Below are 22,633 nucleotides of genomic sequence, written 5' to 3' on the forward strand. Positions count from 1 at the left end.
GGGCTTAATGGCCTACTGTTCTACATCTTATGGTCTTATCTGCACTGTTTTAAATTATATAAAGTGAAGCTCTCCTTCCTCCTGATTACTCCCTCCCTCTTAACTGCATATTTCTGGATAATTAGATTTTGATGTCTGTGTTAACATCATTGAGAACCAGCTTTGCTTAGTGCCTGCTCTAACCAACAAGCAAAATTATAGATACTGTAGCAGTGAAATTGCTATGAATTGGTGGGTAAACAATCCAATGTTCTCTGTAATTTTAGTTTGTTTTCTTCTTCCTAACGTGTTGCAAACATACCCATTCTTGTGGAATGACCTATGATGGCCAGTTGTCTTTCAGTACTGTGCTGAAAAGTCAGTCTTCACTGCCAAGTTTGATCATGATCCCCACCTGATGACTACACATGTGTGCTTTCTGGCTGGAGTCCCTGAGTAGCAAGGTTCCTTAAATGAACTTTACCCGTTAACCTGAGGTACTGAGGCTGACAGTCTTATCCTGTTTAGCTGCAGGCAACTACCTCAGCTTAAATAGAACAGATGGGCGATCAAATTCCTGGCCTCTGATTCATTCACACACCAGGGAAGCAGACTTGACCTGTTAAACCATAGACACATCTCTTTAAAGTGATAATAAGTTCATGGCTCTAATTTGGATTGGACAGGCCATTTTTTTTTTTTGATAATCTGCTTATATAGTTGCTGAAATGGTACTTCTGCTTCTTTTAGGCTGAGAGGCCAGACACCATGTTGGGGATTGTGTGCGGAGCTCTGCATGTTGCAGATAAATCCTTCAGAAACAGTGTCTCTAATTTCCTTCATTCACTGGAGAGGTAAGTTGTATTGGCCTTGAACTTTTAAGATTTTATCCAAACATTTTTAATAGCTATATTTTGGAATTTTGAGTTGTGTATAACGTTGACATCTCACAATTATCCATTGTTACTAAGTCACCTCCAGTGCTGATGCTTCTTCCTTCCGTTATCTGAGCTCTGGCTGCTGTTGTTAACACAGGAATCCCAATATCTGTAATGAAAAACTTTGTAAAAATTGTGGCTCACAGCTTTTGGAAAGATGCCAAATAATGTTTCGCTTTCAGGATTGTTATAACTTGCACCTTGTAGAAAAATATCTACTGCTGGGATATATTTCACAGATATCAGTAGATCTCCAATACCACAACCAGCTTATTCTTTATCTCTTAGTCCAGAAAGAGAATCAGGTAACTGCTTGAACAGAGAACTCCACAGCCAAGACTGATCATGTCTTCATCCTAGCCTTTTTTCCACCACCAAACATCAGGAAAGTGAAAGGAAGAAGGATAAAGGACTAGAAATTAGAAGATGAAAGTAAAATGGCAAATTAATTTATATTTTAGTTCACACAAAGTTGGGATGTAACAGAAATTCCAGAAATACATAGATCATGGATCCTAAAGGAAACAGACGTGATGTTTAGAGTTTAGAGTTAAAAACTTATGATGAAAGGTCCGCACTTGAAATGTTAGCTCTTTTTTGTTCTGTCCATCCCTGCTGCCTCATCTGCTGACTGTGTTTTGTTTGTCTAATGTATTGCCTAGACTATAACAGTTCTGGTGAGTTTAGACACTGTCCAAATCTTCGAATGGGCTGGTGGATGGAGGTTTGACGTCATGTCGCATCTTTCTCAACCAGTATTAATTAACTGACTGCTAATCTTCCCTTAGGGGTCAAGTCTTACCAGCTCATACTCTTCTGAACACAGTGGATGGGGAACTCATCTATGAAGGGGTGAAATATGTGCTAAAGGTAAAGTCCTAAATGTAAACAATGCACCTCCAAACCCTCTGATGACATCATTTTTGATTTTATTATGCATGACATTGGAAAAGTTTCCTCCGGTCAGTGTGTGCCTATGAAATTTTAAAAAAAAATATTTTTATAATTTGCTGAGAATTGCAAATATGTTTGCAGTGTTAGGTATGTTAAATGAACAGGGTGGTGCAGTGAGTTCGATGCTGGTTTTTCACCAGTGGCTTTTAGAATCTTTTCCGTCTGTAGTCTGAGAGGACTCTGAGTGCCATTTCCACCGTCTCAATGCAGTCCCAAGTGAACAATCTCTTTTCAGAAAAGCTGCAACACTGGATAGCATGGTGTGTTGAGTCGAAGTTAGAACTGAAGTATATTTTTGTTTTAGAAAAATCTTGTATTTATAAAGTAACATGATTTATAGCCAAATATACATTACTTGTGAGTATAACCACTGTTAGTGTGAGAAATTTGCAAACAGCAATGTGGCTGTTTTACTGATGTACTGAAGTTGTGGGATAAATATTGGCTTGAGGGAAGAACTGTCATGTTTTTCTTCAAACTAACGGGGTTGTTTGTGTCTGTCTTATGGGGCAGACAAGGACTCAGTTAATGTTTCATCTGTAAATAAAGTGAGTTTTACAATTGCCATATAATATTCTACCTCAGAGCTTTTGAAGCTTACACTGAGAGCAAAATTGATTGCGTGCAAGACCAGATGTGACGGCTTGGGGATCCAGTCTTTCTATGAAAGTAGTTAGGAAATACTTGTAGCATAAAGACGTTGGACATTTGGAGCTCTTTCTCAGATGGCAATTGATACTACATCAATAGTTTAGTCACTGGTCAATTTTTGTTTACTAAAGATATTAAAGGATCTGGAGCAAACGCAATAATATGGAATAATGTCACAGATCAACCATGACTTCATTAAAAGGTGTAATAAGGTTGATGGGCTAAATGCTTGTTCTTGTATTCCTATAAATTGGTCAATGTCTCTCCATGGCCTAGGCCTTCCCTGTCTCTGAAATATTCTCTAGTCCTTTAATCCTCTGAAAATTCTGTATTCATCCAACTTTGGCCTTTTGTGTCTCCTATAATCTCTTTGTGCCACCTTTGATGGCTGTGTATCCATACATTTTCATCCCGAATCTTGGGAATTCCCTTGTTAAAACCAAATTCTGGCACTGCTTTTATTTACTGCACATATGCATCCTTCTTTGGCCTTTGTGCTAACCTTTGTCTTGCAATTTTTTCTATATTAAACAAGCTACCTAAATGCATGCTACTTTCTGTGCAGAGATTTGTGGGTGCAGATATTTCAGTGTAACCGTAAGGGTATAACTGTGCTGAAAAAGCAATGTGTAGGTCAAATCTAAAGCAGTGCAAGTAAAATACACACTAAAACTGTTGTTAAATTGATACCTTTTGCTTCTACGTGTCACTTGGTTCACTGCAAGTTGTAGAATCAAGAAACAGGAGATCCATTCAGTCTCAAGTACACTGCTATTCAATTTTAGATTCAAGAACTTACAGTCAGTTATCTACAGCAGTATGAATTTGTATGACATCTTTAACATAGTGAAATGTCCTATGACACTTCACAGGAGGCCTGTTAAACAGGAGTGTTTGACATTGAGCCCACCAAAGGAGTCACTGGAGTGGGTTAATCAGAAGGTTTTAATGATTGTCTTAAAGGAAGAGTGTTTTAAGCAAGGAGTTCTTGAACCTAGTGCCTAAACAGATAGGTGAGGAGGTATTTCTTCTGAGGGTTGTGAACCTGTGGATTTCTTTACCACAGGGGGCTGTTGAGGCTGAGTTGCTAAATGTTTTCAAAGCTGAGAGAGATATATTTTTAATCAGTACAGAAATTGAGGATTATGGGGAAAAGGCAGATAGTGGTGTTGAAGATTATTAGATCAACCGTGATCTCGTTGAGTCTGTACAACAGTCCAATGAGCTGAAGAGCTTACTTCTGCTCTGTGTCTTATGATCTTATAATAGTGAAAAGATCACTTCAGTAATATGCTGTAACAGTATCCTTTATTGAATTGGAATGATGTCAGCCTCACAATTGGGACTGATTCCAGGTTGTCTGGGTGGAATATTAATAGTAGGTTGGCTTGTCTGGTTGAATCCATGTCTTAGTTTGATAATGCTCTGTGTGCTTAAAGGTTAAAGCAACTTTTCTTTCCTTTCTTCACTTCCTCATCATGGTTTAACACCAACATGTTAAACCTGGTGTGGAACTTAAAGGTGAGGAAAGATTCGAGTTTGATTTCAGATGACTGCGGTTGAAATGCTGTGATTTGATAATTGATGGTGTATGCAAGAGTGGATTCAGCTGTGATGGCTCCTCTACCCTGTGGTCCTTAGCAGTCAATTCTTGTCATCTAAAGTCACTCATAAAGCCCAGCACACTAAACAAGATGCTGGAGCACTGCTTGCACCAAAAGAACTATCCTTGCCCAATGTGATGCTTTGAAAGGATGTGAACTTACCTGAGGAAAATGCAAAAGTCTTTCAATTTTTCTTTATTTCTTTGTGATTTGCTACCTCTCCACCCATGTTGCTTTGCAAGTATCTTCCAACTGTCTAAGCAAGAGACTGGAAGACATGTCTGTTGTTCTTACTGTTCTGCTGTTCTCGCAAAGCAAACATTCTTCAAGTGAGTGAGGCAGCTTCCTCCTTTACCTCTCACATAGCATTTATCCTGGGCGAAAGGGTGAAACATTTTAATTAAATCTTTGTTTGAGGTCTGCCAAGCAGTGACAAATTAATGGTAGGCATCCATTTGAAGGTGCTGGACATCTTTTTCAGCTGATTGACAAAACATTTAAACTGCAGCCTCATTTGTGCTGAGCATTTCCAGAAGTTATCAATGTTGCTGTTCACCCCTTTCACAGGTTACACGGCAGTCGCCTAATTGCTATGTAGTTATAATGAATAACTCGTTTGTGGAGGTGGATGTTCATCGACTGAGTGATGGTGGCTTGCTGTTGTCCTACCATGGCAGCAGCTACACTTCGTACATGAAAGAGGAAGTGGACAGGTGGGAAACAGGTTTTTCTTTTCTCTTGACTGCCACTTCAAGGAAGTATTCTTGTTAGACCTTTTGTGAATTGTGGGTTTTAATCTCAGGATATTTATATTACAGGTACCGTGTTACAATTGGCAACAAGACTTGTGTATTTGAAAAGGAAAATGACCCCTCACTGTTACGTTCACCCTCAGCAGGAAAGCTGATCCAATACACTGTAGAAGATGGTGGCCATGTTTTTGCAGATCACTGCTTTGCTGAAATTGAGGTAAATAATCCAAACCCTGATAGATGAATCTTTTAAAAAAAGAAAAAAATTTCATTATAGAGCAGTGAAAACACAAGTTCGTAATGGATACTCATATTTTATTTGGTACACTGGGTCTAAGGGGAGCTCAGTTTAGTAAGCACAGCTTTTTGCAGTTTTCTTTCATAATCTATTAGTTTTGGCACCAATGTTATTCTGATTTTTGATGTTCCTGCATTGCTTTATGATGTTATTTTCGTAAAACTATTAATTCAAAGAGCACTAAACAGATCTTAGCCGCTGTACTGCATGATGTGTGAATCGATATGATTTGCTGAAGATCTGTAGCAGGGTTTGACCGCACAGCTTTGTGACTCTGAACCACAGTGCTACCAAGTAAATTAAAGCTGATTCCACAGTGGAACTTAGTATGAAAATGTATAATGAGCAGTTCGTGAATGTGAAATTAACTTTCTGTCTTACAAAGGTGATGAAGATGGTGATGACGTTGGTTGCTCAGGCTTCAGGCTGTATTCACTATGTGAAAAGACCAGGAGCTGTCCTTGAACCGGGTTGTGTGATTGCCAAACTGCAGCTAGATGATCCAAGCAGGGTGCAGCAGGTAGGAGATAGTTCAACTCTTAGTTACATTCCGTTTGCTTAACGTCTTTTTCATTAACCCATCAGTGAACGAAGTCTAATGGTTTTTATTCTGAATAACCTAGTAATGCAAAGAAAGACATTCTATGAAGAAACGTAAGTGTGAAATACTGCTTTGTTGTGTAATACAGTTGCAAATTACTTATAATTTAAGGTTATTTTTAAAGCATACCTATAACCTATGCACTCTTTAAAATGGCTGATTGCAGGCAAAATTTCATAAATACTGACACATTAAATTGCCTTTATTTCCTGATGACCTTTTTATTGACTGCTAGCAACATACTGAAATCTAATCATGTGCTCTTCAAATAATTCACTTTAATGTATGAAAATGGTAGACGTTACAAAATAGATATGTAGCATGTCAGAAGTTTAATAGAACTTGCAAAAAGGTAATTTATTTTGGGACAGTTTTGAATTCGAGTACTTGTAGAGTACATAAAAGTGTCAGGACATGAGTTGCTGTAAAATATTTAAGTCATGTATATGGGTGTTTTTGAAATTTTAAACACTAGTAAAAGCAGTCTAATCATCTTGTACCAACACACAGACCTAGATGGTGGGACTCCATCGAGCCACGATTGTTTGGGAACATGCTTTGACCGAAATGAGTGCAGTGCTGACTTTGACCAGATTTAGTCGGATGTGGATTTATGCAAATTATTTCTTTACATAGAAATTCCCCTGTTTCCCTGAAGCCAGCAGAAGAGGTTATATGATTCAGAGACACCTTACCACAGGAAAGAACAGCAAGTTATCAAGTAAATCGCCCAGGGTCAATCTTGCACTGAATTAATCAAAACAGAAGAGTGATGATGTCTAGGATAACCTTCTGGGCCAGCAAATCTAGACAAAGGCATTGGGAATGTTTAAAATCCAGTTGAATTCTAAGGAGGTGTTAACCTTAATGAACAAATAGACACTTCTTTGCCCATTTGTGCTAACCTGAATGTAATGGCAATTAAGCACAAGCTGAGGAAACATGAGTTTGGCTGTTTGTTGTCCGCCAGCAACATACTGAAATCTAATCATGTGCTCTTCAAGTAATTCACTTTAATGTGTGAAAATGGTAGAGGTTACAAAATAGATATGTAGCATGTCAGAAGTTTCATAGAACTTACAAAAAGATAATTTATTTTGGGACAGTTTTGAATTTGAGGACATGAGTTAGAATACATCCCTTGTGAAGAATGCATTCTAAATATATTCATCCCCTAGTTTTGGCAAAATCATGTCCATCAGGCTGTGATGCTGCAGTTCTTGTGTAAATTTAGATTGAGACCAATGATCTCTGAGTGGATCAGAAGGCATCCAAGTGGCCCAGGAGCTGTAATAAAGGAATGCTGGGAAGAAAGGAATTATGCATATGCTATAGATTCGTTGCTGAAATGAAAAAGTGGCCTTTGCACTTTTGAGTTTGAAAGGGTTGAAGGGAGAGGACCTTGTTGAAACTTTTCAGAAAGATAAATAAAAATGGAGTTTTAGGAATGTTTCTTTCATAACCGTGTGAAACACACGTGTCACAACACAAAAACATGAAACCATAGTGTGTGAAACCCAGTAGCAGAGGCATGTTTTCAAGAAGCCAAAGTAAATTGGAGCAAAATGTAGCTTGCTGCAGTGTGAACGTCCCAAGAGTGGGCGTGGCGGATGCCTGAAAAAAGTAAGAAAAATCTCTGACCCTTGAGTCTGTGAGAAATCGTTCCAGCAGATAGCTTTACAGTGCCACCAAGTGGTGGGATGCAGATTTGAACATGAAGGTGTCTTTTCAGAAAGTTCCTCATTCCGTCAGACTGCATCCTGAGTATAACTCCTGTAATGTAGACTATAAATGATGTATGTTTGTAATATCACTTATTTCATGTTTGGGTATTTGACTTCTGAATTAGTGACATATAGGTTTTCTGCCTGAAGAGTTTAATTAATTAACTTGTAGGAATTTCTGACACTCTGGTGTTTCTATTTTTAAAAAAAGAATGCTTGAGGAAGTTGCTTCAGAATTAATGGGCTTTTGATTACCTTAGGAAGATAAATAATTGTGCAAAAATTCCGTATTTTTTTTAAGCTTAGGGAAATCCTAAGCCTAGAAAAGTTTTATTTTTGGTTTTCAGTTTGGAGCAGTTTTGCAGAAGAAGGTTGAAAATGGATATATAAAGCAGTATTCCTGAGAAGGAGAGAAGACAGTAAAAAACAAATTACCTTTAGTGTAAAGAGTTTAGTAATGATCTTAGACCAGAAATGTTTGTACGAAACCCAGAAGAGGGTATTTGAAGCTGAGAATGTTTTTACTCCGCCTTTTCCTGGCGCTTTCGTATGCCTGTCAGATTTTGCAGACTGGGAGTTGAAGTTAAAGTTAATGTAACCCTTTTGAAATGTTCAAAAAAAGAGATATTTCTCAGTTTGAGTATAGCACAAGAGATGTTCTTGGGATCTGAGAAGAGGCTTTTGAATTACTGGGACTATGTTTTACCATGTGTTCAAAAATATTTTGTTTGCATTATAAAAAGAATAAGCTAGACAATTTTATCTTCATTTTTGTTGCTTAATAAGCTTGAGTTTTATTGTTAAAAGCCAATCTGCAACATTGTGTGCTTGTATTTCAGTGAGATCTTTCACCTCATTAAAATTACAACACAACAAAATATGATCTATCAATCCAGATTTCAGTCTTTGATCTGACTTGACTAGTAGTATCATCAGTTAGGATCATAACACTGAGGCAGGGGAAAGTCAACTTAGACCATTTCATCCCTAGTTCAGGGTTACAAAGGGGATTTGGCACAGGACTAGGAATAAGTTGCTTGTCTGCTCTGTCAAGCACATCAAGCAAAACAGACGTGAAGGACATTGAAAGGGTGAGTATCATAAACTTGGAGAAGTTTCATTTACGACTAAAGTTTTACTTGCTGGTGCCTCCCAAAGGCTGCTTACGCACTAAATAGCTAAACTGTATACCAGCACTGGCAAAGTCATAGAACTTTCATATTAAAAAGATTGTGATACTACCTACAATGTCAGAATGGTTTCATGATGTTTCTTGCTACTCAATTGCCACAAATAAGCACAGTTTAAGTTCTGATTTTAAATTAGCACTTCATCAGATTTTCTGCATTTCAAACAGCATTATAATGTGTGCCATTTAGGTTTATTCTTGAAATGCATAATTTTTTTTGTTTCATTGTTTGTTCCAGGCTGAATTATTCACAGGACCACTGGTCAGGAACCAGAGCTCGGCCCTCCAAGGAGAGAAGCCGCACCGCATCTTCCATTACGTTCTGGATAACCTGGGAAACGTCATGAATGGTTTCTGCCTACCAGAGGCCTACTTTGATATAAAGGTGGGGTTGCAGAATGATGAACAGGTACCATGTAGAGAGGCTGGCTTCCTGTTTGCTCAGTTGGTGATTGAATAAAGTTAAATCAGAACAGTGAGTCAAGGGAATGTCGGTTCAATGAATGAAAGGCAAATTTGGGGACTGGTTTCTGGGAACTCTTCATATAAAGGTCTTCAACATATAGGATGGAGGTCTGTTTAGGGTAATAGAAGGAAAGCCCAGGTATAATTGGTCGACAGTTAGAACTTGTGGGGGACATTGGAGGTGTACTTCTAAATGAACGAATATAAGATTTGTTTGGTAAACGTTGAGCTAATTTTAAATGAAAGGGAGAAAAGTATATTAAGTGGAAAATATTGTAAAAATAAAATGAATCAATTCCCACGCTGTTCTGTGAAGGTGTTTCTTGTTTGTCTAGAATATGTGAATGTGATGAATTGGAAGAAACCAGGTGGTTTAACAAACCAGCCATACCTAGACATGATCTCCATATTATCATGATTCACAACATTCCTCCATCCACCACCAGCAACCATATATTTTACTTTTTTTTTCAGATTTTCTTTACCATGTTTTCACCCGGTGAAGGAGATGCTGGTGTTGGCATACAGTATTTATATCGCCTTTATTTATATCATCAGCAAACTTTAATAGAATAACATATGTTCTAAATAACTGAGGCCCCCGTACTGATCTTGACAGCACTCCAGTAGTTACAGCCTATTGAAAGAATGCCTCATTCCTTACTGCCTACTCTTTGCTTCCTGTCTATTAACCGATTTTCTACCTATGCTAATATATTGCCCCCATCTTGGCATCACCGCCAAATTTGACCTACTTTCACCCAACATCTGCTTACACTAATTTTCCAGGAAAGATTAGTCAGTTGCCTCAGAGCAGTCATCCTCAACCTCTCCCCTTGCCTGACGTGTGGTGACCCTCCGGTTAAACCACCACCAGTTGCTTGTCTCTAAATAGAGTAGCACTATGGTCTGATAAGATTATGGTGACTTGAATTTTTATATAAGTTTTATCTTACCCTTGCAGATTAGATCTTGTGTTTGTACTGTTGATCATCTAAGATCAGTATTGGAATTGAACCTGAGAACTTCTGGTCTGTTTGAGGGAACACCACATTACCTGATATATTTAGCAATTTGAAGGAGAAATTTAAAATTTAATGGAGATGGTAAGCACAGTGAGGTTATCTTTTGACTTCTGTTTTATTTGTCTGTTCAAGGTGAAGGACTGGGTAGAAAGATTAATGCAGACCCTGCGGGATCCTTCCCTCCCTCTCCTGGAGCTGCAGGATATCATGACTAGTGTTTCTGGAAGAATCCCCCAAGCAGTGGAGAAGGCTATCAGAAAGGAGATGGCACAGTATGCAAGCAACATCACTTCAGTGCTCTGCCAATTCCCCAGCCAACAGGTATGACAACAGAATGTCAGAATGGAGAAGCAAAAATAGCCTGACCTTAAAGCAAGTTTAGAAGTTTCTGATCTGCCCCGTACGCGCATACAGAATAGAAGCAGAAATAGGCCACCTACTTCACCATTTAACAAGATCATAGTTGATCTTATTTTCTTTCAATTTTCACATTTCCATCCACCCTACATCCAGTCCAGGGTTGACAGTTAGTCGCGCTGTGTGAGACCGGGAAAGAAAATGCTCCTTTAGCTTATATTAGGTGACAAAGGCAGTTATAGAGGTCCTAAATGGTTAGTGATGATACCACAAAGTCAGTGGTGTAAGATCCTAGAACTTATCCTTTCGAGACAGTCAGTTTCAAGAAGAGACCTAGTACAGGACAGTTTTCAGGAATGTTGAACAGCTTTGAAAGTAATCTGGAGAAATGTCCATTGGACTTGTCTATCACTTCATAATAGCTTTGCTTCTTTAGCTCTGAAAAGATAACCCTACCTGTCATCCTGCAGAACAACATTGCACTGCACAGTGAAGATTGAGGTTCACAGCCACAACTTGTGTGTAGCTGTTGACCTGCTGGTTGACTTGTGTTTTGGGGATAGAGGGTCCCATGTCCCAACCGTCAACTTTCCCTTAGAGTACAGCATGTGAAAATAGTACTGAATTAAATTTTTGTAGTAGCCTATAGTGAAATGGGTTTAAGACTGAGAAACAAATGAGGCATATTCTGATTGTATTGTTGAGGAGCTGTGTGTCTGTAAAGTTTCACAATGTTAAAGGATTTCTAATGCATTGTGCCATAAGGTTAATGTTGAGTTTTCATAAATTCAATACCATGACTCTTTATTTGCTAGTTAGACGATATAGTTGGTGGAAGATACAAAGCAACTAACAAAGTCAAGTATGGCCCTAATGGGCACCTGAGACCTGGTTATTTTCCTATGCTTTCACTTAGAGATAATCTAAAGGTCCTTCAAAATCATAACAGTATTTGCATATTTCATGTTTATATTATGAGGTGCACTCGTTTCAAATCTCTGAAAATTGCCAATAAAGTTGGTATCTTTTCTTGATTTTTCAGATTGCCAATATATTAGACAGCCATGCTGCAACATTAAACAGGAAGTCTGAGCGGGAAGTTTTCTTCATGAACACACAAAGCATAGTTCAGCTGGTACAGAGGTTAGTAATGTGTTTGCCGAAGGTGGGAGGGTGAATACCTAACACTCTTCATCATCGTCATCAAGTTCTGGAGGCTGGTTCAGGCTTTTTGATGGGCCCATTGTGATGGAATGATCAATGCAATGGGCCTGGATTTAGAATATAAACTAGAATAGAAATTGCAGAGTAAGAGACAGTTTTGACTTTGTGACTTCTACTTGCATTGTTTCACGTTTGAGAGTCTGCAGTGGAAGGGATTAATTATAGATCGGAGTGTGAGAGAGGGGGAATTGGATGCTGTTCTGTCTGCTGACTTATGCCGAAAATGACTGAATGTACATTTCTTGAATTTGATCACTTGGCTCCTCCATGACTAAGACGCATTCTAACATTTGTATCTCAAGCTCTACAGGAATAACTCTAGTAAGTGTCAAACAGCAGCAGAACTTCACTGTAATTTATTTTTTTCTCTGCTTTTTCCCTTCTCCATGACTGGCAAAATTAATCAGACCTTGGCTGTGTTTTCCATCAACCAATTCTAGATTTCTGTAGGTTAAAGTCTAGAGCTGGGACGTTGTGGCCACTAGAGATTCATTTGAAGAAGAGAGAGAAAGGGGAATGATGACACCATTTTAAAAGCTATATAACCATGGTCCTGAAGAAGAGTAGTTGATGTGAATTGTTAACTCCTTTCTCTCTTCTTAGTTGCTGTCAGATATGCTGAGTTTTCCCAGCGTTTTCCACTTTTTTTTTTCAGATTTACAGCATGTGCACTATTTTGCTTTTGTTGTAGTTTTATCAGGTTTCCTGCCTATACAACTTCTGGAATCTTAACTCCCCAGTCGTTCAGTGGTATGAGACTCTGATAATGCAGGGTAGTTATTCCCATTTGTACACTGATCTGTTCTTCAGATGTTTGACTTTAGATAAATCTAAGTTTGTAGGGAAGAGACAAACTTGAACCATTCCAATGCTGTTCTTACTAAGAGAGAGACTCAGGGAGATACTTGGCAAAATTCAGGAGCACCAATTTCAACCAGTGCAATGTGTCCTCCAGAATCTGGTATATTCATTAACCATTCTGACCTGTCTTTAGCAATCATGAAACAATTGGAAAAGTCCACCTAGTACTTCTAAGTTCAGGGCTGCACAGAACTTTTCACATGTTTTTGAGATATTATTTATCTCTTGAAAGTAGCATGAGTTTCATCGTTTTCCTTAGCTCATGTGTATGCATGGATAATATCACCTTACATGTCTTTGCGTGTGTGCTTGTGACTTTCAAATGTGCCTAATAATACAATAATTTCCAATTTTTTAATGAAGACATTTGAATATTAAATGAATGCAAAATGCTTAACCTTTTGGTTCTAATACAGAATTTCTGTATTTAGTATTTATGTATTCATGCTTTTTATTTAAAAAGAAGTGATTCAGCCCTACATGTTAATGGCGTGATTACTGCAGGAATGTTGCTGAGTAGGAACTGTTATGCAAGCACTTTTGAAAACAGCTTAAAATTATTTGTTGTCATTGAAATGACCGTCAAATGTAATTGTAGAACGGATAAAGAGTTACAGAGATCATTAAGTTTGATGCAGGTTCCTATGACCTAGCCAGAAGACATTCCACATTATTTCTTGACATTGGTTGAATTTTTTATGAACTGCCTGAAAAATTCTTTGTCAGGTTTACAAAATAACTGTTTATTATTTATCAAAACATTTTGATGTCTTTTCCTGCATTTTTGCATTCTGAGGATTGGCTGAGTGTCCTACATATGTTCAGCTCCTTCTTTGGCGCTGCCCTGTGGATATTGTTGCAAGGCATTGTCTGAAAATGTTTAGGTAACGAGGCAGTTTTTGGAGTTTTTCATTTTGAGGTTGTTGAGACTACGGGTAATTAGAGCTTATATTTCGGACAATCTTCTGCTTAGAAAAATAATTCAGTTTAAGACCCATTAGTGATGAGCTCAGACTAGCTGCTTCAGTAAATAAGCTTAAAGCAAAATACCGCAGATGCTGGAGAAACTCAGTAGTCCTGGTAACATCTATGGAGAGAGAAACTGAATTAACATTTCAAGTCCAATATGGCTGTTTGGAATGCTGTTTTGTGTTTAACCAGTTTAAGCCATTGTCTGTCACAGGATAGAAACACTGCTGTTGAACTTCATTCGGCAGACTGTTTGTGTACAAATGTACCATCTCATAATCATGCCAGTTAAGACTATTTGCAAAGTCTAGACAAGTTGGTGAAGAAACTATTTGCAGGAAAAGCCATGAAGATCAAAATCATTTATTATTTTTAAAAAAGGTACACATGTCCCATGAAATTCAACAAGTGACCTTTCTTCAAAATATTGCATCTTTCAGTCCAGGTTCATTTCGACGTTAAGATGAATTGAATGGTGTAATTTTTTTTTAGGTATCGCAGTGGAATCCGGGGTCACATGAAGGCTGTTGTCATGGATCTTCTCAGACAGTATCTGAAGGTGGAGATAGAATTCCAGCAAGGTTTGTCCTGCCTTATCTAATTAACTTGCAGCATTTGAATGCAGATGGTATGATGCTTTTTGTTTTAATGGAGTGTTTCTTAAAAGTATGTAGTCATTTGCCACCAGTTGTCTTAATTGCGTGTCATGTCCATCGATTAATTTTTATCAAATCATGACTTTTGATTTCCCCCCTCCTACCAGTTGCCCTACTTGTGAGTTACAATTGGTTTTTGTCAGTTTTCTTTTGCCAGCCAAGTTGTGGGATATCAAGGCTGAGGAGTTGAACAATTTACTTTCTTAACCTTTGTCTGTTTTGAGGTATAGTGGAGTTAGATGCTGCTTCTTATGTTAATTGTCATGCCATTGTTACAACTTTAAGATTTCCCCATCTGTAGAAAACTTCCATACCCCCCAAAAAAAATCTTTATAGTGAGGTTTACCACCTAGTTCCAACATGTCTACAGTTTTTTTTGGTGTGCAAAGAAATGAGTTGAAACTCCAAGCTTATTTCATGCATATATTTTAGGACCAATAGTTTGGTCTCTGCCAGGGCCATTCAGCTCCTGACTTCATTACAGTCTTGGTTCAAATATGAACAAAAGAGCTGAATTCTAGAGGTCAGGTGAGATTGACAACTCTCGACATCAATGCCACATTCGTATCGGGGAGACTCGGCAAAACTGGAATCAGTAGGTATCGGGACGAATTTGTTGCTGGTTGGAGTCATACCTGGCACATAAGAAGATGATTGCGGTTGTTGGAGGTCAGTCATCTCCGTATAGTGCCCTTGGTTCAATAATCTTCAGCAACTTCATCAGTGACCTTCCCTCCATCATAAGGTCAGAAGTGGGGATGTTCATTAATGACTTTTGCTGAACATTGCGCATTCATGACTCCTGAGATACTGAAGCAGTCCATGTTCAAAAGCAACAGGATCTAGAAAATATCCAGGCTTTGACTGACAAGTGGTAAGTAACATTTGTACAGGCAATGGTCTTCTTCTAAGAGACAATCTAACCACCACCCCATAACATTCAGTGGTTTTTACCATCACTGAATCCCCCACTATCAACATCCTGGGGGCCGGAGGTTACTATTGACCAGAAACTCAACTGGATTCACTACGTAAACACAGTGACTACAACAGCAGGTCAGAGGCTAGGAATAATGCAGTAAGTAACTCACCTCCTGACTCCCCAGAGCTTGTTCACCATCGACAAGACACAAGTCACGAGTGTGATGGAATTCTCCCCACTTGCCTAGATGGGTACAACTCCAGCAACACTCAAGAAACTTGACACCATCCAAGACAAGACAGCACCACACCCACAAACATCCACTCCCTCCACCACCGATGCTCAGTAACAGCAGTGTGTAATATCTACAGGACGCACTGCACATCCTAAACCCACGACCACTTCTATCTAGAGTACAAGGTCAACAGCTATATGGGAACACCATCACCGGCAAGTTCCCCATCAAGCCTCTCCCCATCGTGACTTGGAAATATATTGCTGTTCCTTCACTGTAGCTGGGTCAGAATCCTGGAATTCCTTAATGGCATTGTGGGTCAACCTACAGTACATGGACTACAGGAGTTCAAGAAAGTAGCTCCCCACCATCTTCTCAAGGGCAACAAGGAATGGGCAATAAATGCTGACTAGTCAGCAACACCCACATCGCACAAGTGAATTGAAAAGAAAAGAGGAACAGGCAAATTTCAGCCTATCTTTCTGGTGTAAGGAAAGTGTGTGAGCTGGCCACCCATTGTTTCCATTTCTGGGGTAATTCAGCTCACGTTTGGAGCTGGATGAGAATGGCCAGAATGCTGTGGAATCAGTATCAAATTACCTTCTTTTGAGATGTTTAGAGTACAAGTGATTTTTGTTTTAAATATTTAGACTAAGAGACTAATGCTATAAAGCAGATTTGGAGGTGACTTTTAATTTGGTGCTAAGCCAATATCTCCTGATCAGTGTAGTAGCAGCAGCGATAATAAAATGGGGCTTATAGTTTACTTATAGACGTTTACAGCTCAGAAGGAGGCCATTCAGTTTTTTGTGTCTACACAAGTCCAAGAACATCTGATTGCATTTAATCCTGTTTTCCAGCTTTTGGTCCATAGCCCTGGAGGTTTATGGCAATGCAAGGCAATATCTAAACGCAGCTTAAATGTTACAAGAGTTTCTGACTGTACCCCCCTTTGAATTCCAGACTTCTATGATGCTGTGAGTGGGGGAAAAAAGTCTCCTCATTTCACTTCCTACCTCTTCCTACCTTCCTACCTTTCACTTCTACTTTCACCTTAAATCTATGCCCGTGGTATTGGTCCCTCTACTCATGGGAAAAGCGCCTTCCTGTCCGCCCTACCTATGCCCCATATTCACATCTGTCTCAACCTTTGGTGCTTCAAGGAATAAAGCTGCAGCCTGTCCAGTCTTTGCAGGTATCTCAGGCCCAGCCCAGGCAGTATCTTGGTAAATCTCCTCTGCACCATCTCTCCCGCAGTCATATCCTTCATATAGTGTAGTGATCAGAGCTGCATGCAGTATTTCAGTTGTGGCCTAATCAGCATCTTATTCATTTCCAGTATAACCTCTTTGCTCTTGTATTCTATGCCTCAGCTAATAAAGGCAAGTATCCCACTATTTTCAAGGATCTGTTAATATGCACACCAAGTCTCCGATCTTCATGACTTTCCAGGGTCCTACATTTATAGAGTGATCCCTTGGTACGTTCATTCTTCCCAAGTGTATTACCTCGCACTTTTCTGGGTTGAATTCCATTTGCCATTGCTCTGTCCATTTGACCAGCCCCCTGTGAAATACAGCCATCTTCCTCACTATTTACCACACTACTAATTTTAGTGTAATCCATCTTGACTATGCCCCTCTACATTTAAGTCCAAATTATTAACATATAGCATCAACAGCAAAGACTTCAGCACTGTGGAACTGTACTGGAAATAAATTTCCAGTCACCACATTTACCATCTCACTCTGCTTCCTGGCTCTCAGTTTGCATCCCGTGGGCTCTTAAGTAGTTTTCAGTTAACTAAAGTATCTGCTGGCAAAGATTTGAGTAATTCAGCAATATAAATTATCGGCTTATACTGGATGAAGGAAAGAGTGTTGTGATGGAGACTTGCACTGCTGTTAATTTGACACAAGATGGCAGCAGTGTATTGTTTGGTCAGGATAGGCAGTAGTCCATTGTGTTGTAAAGAGCTCATGGACTTAAGTATGTGTGATATTGTGTAGTTAACACTCAACATACACCTACTGGACTAGTTATACTAATTTAGTACAGAATTAAGGAAGAACTTAGACCTTGATTCTCATCTGTATTAAATTAGCTGACCACAACTAGAATGTGTTATAATTGACTAGCAAGACTTGTTAAGGATAGAGTTTGTACTGGGATTGTTATTGAATGACTGTAACTAGTGCACCCACTAACATCTGATTTAGATTTAGAAATCTGTTATTAATATCGTGTCTTTCATTACCTCAATGTCCTGAAGTACTTCTGAAGTGTAGTCATTATTTCAACGCAGAAAACGTGACATCCAACTGGCAGATGGCAAGCCATGTAATAACTACCAGAATATCTGGTTTTGATGTCGTTAACATATAAATATTGGCTAGGACAACAGGGATAATTCCTCTGCCCTTCGATGAAATTGAGCCATGGAATCTTTGTTCACCTAAGAAGTCAGACGGGACCTCAATTTAACTCCTCATCTGAAAGGCAGCACCTCTGACAGAACTCCCTCAAGAATACACTGCAGTGTCAGCCTTTAAATGTGTGCATGAGTTCTGAAATGGGACTTGAATCCAACCTATTTGACTCGACTAGAATGCTTCTGACTGAGCTACAACTGATAGCAGATTGTTATGAAAAATATTGCAAAGTCAGATGAATTAAGGAAATCACATTTCCTTCCTATGTTAGTTACTTTGGTTTGGCCCACATGAAAATGTGTGGTTTGTCACTAGTGTTGCCAAATGCAGACCTCCACCTAGACTGGAGCTTCAGTTTTAGGATCTGCATCTCAGGAAAGACTTAAGGATCTTGGAGAGAGTTCAGTGCAGACTTGCCAATATTAAACTGAGGTGAAAGGGTTAAATTATGAAGGCCTTCTGCATAAACTTGGTTTAGATTCCCTTAAATTTGGAAGATTATTGTGTGATTTGATGGAGATTTGCTACAGTGCCTAAGAAAAAAACGTCTTTCTGGTAGAGACGTACACATCAAGAGGGCATCATTTTAACCTTCGAGATCATTCAGGAGCAAATGGGGAAACAATTTATTACACAGAGGATAGTGGAAATCTGGTAAGGAAACCAAGTCATGAGGATCAAAGGTAGGTAAATAAAATTGAGGTCCATGTCCGTCATGAATGTTGGTACAAACGTGAGGGGCTGAATGGCTTACACTTGTTCCTTTTGTACAGTTACGGCACAGTAGCAAGAAAAATGGATTTGCTAAGGATTTTTTGTAATGCTTTAAAATGTTTCTAATTAATATGTTGTTTTCTCTTTTATAATTGGTAGCCTTATTTGGTTTGGCGCAATATAATTCTGGTGTTTGGTGCTTATAGCGTTGCATGCTGGGAATAGAATTGAGAGTTTCATCTGAGGCCAGTAGAGTGATAAGATCTCCTTGCCTTAGAAGAGAGGGAGAAGTCACTGGACACAGTTTCTGTTGGTTCACTATTGAATAAAATGAAATCCTATCAATGGCAGAGTGGTTGTGTAGGCTCACTTCATACCATTTTCACGTTAGCAAACAGACTTTAGATTTATTGTGAAATTAATGAAATACCTCCATTTGTTACTATGAATAAGCTTGTGCTTGTTTGTGATATATACACATCTCATTCCAGTGTTGATTTGGATGCTTGATATTAGCAGTCACTGGGCTCATTGCGATCCAACTCCTCTTGCTTCCTGTTCCCCTACCCCAACATGACGGAATCGGTGGATTCATTCTTTGTCTCTTTACATCCCCAGCCCCTATTTTGAGTGAGTTTCTTCCATTCAGCATAAAAGCAGCAGGCCCTTTTTTATGAGGTTGGGGCAAGAATCCTAGAATAGTAAAAGGAGTCAGTGCAATTTTCCCAATGACAATCTTTTCTTGAAACAGTTGTCACAGATTATCTAGGCCATAGTGCCTCTTTCTATAGTCAGAAAGAAGCAAAGCTCCTGGTAGGAAGGAATTGGGTGTCCAAACCATCTCCAAGTATTGGAGACCGCATACATCATCCACGTATTCACTTGTCTGTTTCTTCACAGTAGATTTTCTAGATTCATAGGAAGTTGATTGGAGTTTTTTCCATTAATGCAAAATTAACACACGACCAAAAGCTAGGAGCAGAACTAGGCCATTTGGCCCATCGAGTCTACTGTACAATTCGATCATTCCTGATTTTGTTTCTCAGCGTAATTCTCCTACCTTCTCCCTGTAACCCTTGATCCCATTACGAATCAAGAACCTATCTATCTCTGTCTTAAATCTACTCGATGACTTTGCCTCCACAACCATATGTGGCAGTGAGTTCCATAGATTCACCACCCTCAGGCTGAAGAAATTCCTCCTCATCTCAGTTTTAACGGGTTGTCCCTTCACTCTGAGGCTGTGCCCTCAGGTTCTAGTCTCCTGCTAGTGGAAACATCTTCTTCACATACACACTGTATCCAGGCGTCTTAGTATTTTGCAAGTTTGAACACAATACACCCCCCCCCACCATACACGCATGTGTGCGCGCACGCACAGACCCAGTCCTTTTAAACTCCGTCGAGTACAGACACAGGGTCCTTAATCACTCCTCATGTGTCAAGCCCTTTCTTCCCAGGATCATTCTTGTAAACCTCCTCTGGACCCCTCCATCGGCAGCATATCCTTCATTAGATATGGTGCCCAAAACTGCTTGCAATATTCCAATGTGGTCTGACCAAAGCCTTATACAGTCTCAGCAGTTTATCTCTGGTCATGTATTCTAGCCCTCTTGAAATGAATACTAATGTTGCATTGGCCTTCCTAACTGCCAGCTGAACTCTCATGTTAACCTTAAGAGAATCCTGAGCTAGGACTCCTGAGTCCCTTCATGCTTCAGGCTTCCGAAGCCTTTCCCCATTTAGAAAATGGTCTGCACCTCTATTTTGCCTTTCAAAGTACATAACCTCATGCTTTTCCGCATTGTATTCTATCTGCCACTTCTTGGCCCAATCTCCTAGCCTGTCCAAGTCCTTCTATAGCCTCCCTAGTTCCTTCCCACTACACAACGTGTCATTGCATAGACGTGCATATGAATTGCTAAACACTTTGTTATCACTTATGAGAGATAATAACAATGCAACTTTGTTGTACTTTTAATTACTAGACTTATTAGTTAGGGCAGCTGAGAGACTATAAAAAAAAATTGTAGCCAACGTTTGTAAGTGGACCGAAATCTGGTAGGTACATCAGTATGGATACCGGGCAAGTATTGCATGTAGGAAGAAAGCAATTGTGTCTTTTCCAGTCTGTCTATAGTATTTATTATCAAATGGTGTGTGGGAGAACCACTGGAGATCTGAGAGTAATATTAAACATGGCCATCATTAGTTTTGTTGTCAACTGCTTTCTAAAAGAATGTTGATGGAGCTAGATTGCTGAATTGGAGTAGTATACTCAGTGCTGAAACAGTGTAAGATTGTGCTCTGGTCTGGTCACTGAATCTCAGAATCAGACCCAGGTTCCAGAAGAGGTGGAGTGAAGAGTCAATTTTGAGGAAAGACAATTAAACTCTGACTTTATAGTATGAAATAAGCAAGAAAATTTAAAGGGGGTAAAGCATATGTGTAGGATTGAAATAAAATGAAATTTACTATACTGTTGTACGTCAAACTACCATTTCTGTACAAGGGAACAACTGGCAAATGTAAGGGGTTGGTGTCAGGGAAGCACCTCAGAATATGAAAAAAACCAGTGCTGAAAATGGATTCTGCATGCGGTTAAGGAGCACCAAAATATTTCTAAAAGTTATACAGTGCTAAATTGGAATCCGCTTTAGATTTGAACAGACGGATAAACCAGATGAACTGAAGAACCCTCTTGAGTGATGTTCTTTATCCTTATTAGGAAGTGCACTCTGCCTAGTCAAGAAATGTATAAAGGTGTTACGCATTTGAGAATAACCGCAAAGTGTTGTAGAGATCCTTCATAGCTAGCTTTTGTTTTGTGGAGGACAACTTTAAAAAATTATGAAGATGTTTGAATTTTTTTTAAGAAAAGGTCAATTATGAAGGCAGATTGTTTTAAAAAAATTTCTGGTGTATTACCTGGAAATCGTATGGTTCTAGATAAATTGCTGGTTTTGGTTGCTTGAATTCAGTCAGGGAAAACACTTAACTGTTTTATGATGAAGTTTTATAGCTGATCTGTTTGAAGTGTGTTTGCAAGCTGGAATTTGTGTTTGAATTTTCAGCAGGCTGTTCAGCTTGTGTCTCCCATTTCTGAAGTGCCTTGTCAATTCAATGTGAAACGCGATTGTTCTTCTGGCGGTGACTGAAAGAACATCTAAATATTGTATTCCTTGAGCAGGCTGGATCTGTCAATACCCCAGAGATAACCAGGTGTGACTTGACCTCATGTGCAAGACCACCAGATCAATAGCTTTTGGAGCTTTCAGTGCCTTATTCCTTTTGCCTTCAAGAAAAATCTTCACTGGCCACAAAGAATCATAGAATCCCCACAGTGTGGAAACAGGCCCTTCGGCCCAATCAAGTCCACACCGACCCTAGGAGCATCCCACCCAGGACCATACCCCTATAACCCACCTAATCTACACATCTCAGAACACTACAGGCAATTTAGCACGGCCAATCCACCTAACCTGCACATCTTTGGACTGTGGGAGGAAACCGGAGCACCCAGAGGAAACCCACGCAGACACGGGGAGAATGTGCAAACTCCACGCAGACAGTCGCCCGAGGCTGGAATTGAACCCGGGTCCCTCGTGCTGTGAGGCAACAGTGCTAACCACTGAGCCACCGTGTTTTTTAGTTTAAGTGAATATCTACTGAGCAGAGTACTTTTTCTCCCTGTGCCTGAAGTGCAAATGTGTGTGAGATTGTATTTTGAACAATTTAAAGAAGTAAACAGGTTGATTTAAGGTATTTTTGTGCATGATGAATAGTTAGTGAAACAGAATTGATTTAATAGAAAATTTTGCCACTTATCAGGTAAGTAGCCTAGTTGCATAGACTGAGAGAGTCAGTTTGGGTTTGATCCTACATCTGCTGATCCTAATTAGTTTGTAATCTATGGGCTGTACAATTTGTCCCAGGCAGAAAAATGATTGCAGAAGGTGACCATCCAGTGATATTCCTGGAGGTTTCTGATCAGGCTTAATGCCAATACTTTTACGATAGATTGACCGTGAACGGTTTATATGCAGGTAAATGAATATGGTCCTCTAAGTGGAAGTTGTTCGG

General features: G+C 39.3%; 1 protein-coding gene across 3 annotated transcripts in view; it reads left to right on the forward strand.

Moving 5' to 3' along the window:
• acaca (acetyl-CoA carboxylase alpha) overlaps nt 1-22,633 on the forward strand; it is a 269,320-nt gene that overhangs the window by 62,814 nt on the left and 183,873 nt on the right. For all 3 annotated transcript variants that reach the window (XM_048612563.1, XM_048612564.1, XM_048612565.1), the window contains exons 15-23: nt 730-833; nt 1,706-1,787; nt 4,694-4,839; nt 4,945-5,095; nt 5,562-5,696; nt 8,929-9,075; nt 10,313-10,501; nt 11,580-11,680; nt 14,084-14,172. In XM_048612563.1, coding sequence (XP_048468520.1) covers nt 730-833; nt 1,706-1,787; nt 4,694-4,839; nt 4,945-5,095; nt 5,562-5,696; nt 8,929-9,075; nt 10,313-10,501; nt 11,580-11,680; nt 14,084-14,172 — 1,144 coding nt within the window. The remainder of the gene's footprint in view (nt 1-729; nt 834-1,705; nt 1,788-4,693; nt 4,840-4,944; nt 5,096-5,561; nt 5,697-8,928; nt 9,076-10,312; nt 10,502-11,579; nt 11,681-14,083; nt 14,173-22,633) is intronic.

Source organism: Rhincodon typus, chromosome 26 (assembly GCF_021869965.1).
Source record: "Rhincodon typus isolate 14 chromosome 26, sRhiTyp1.1, whole genome shotgun sequence".
NCBI lineage: Eukaryota > Metazoa > Chordata > Chondrichthyes > Orectolobiformes > Rhincodontidae > Rhincodon > Rhincodon typus.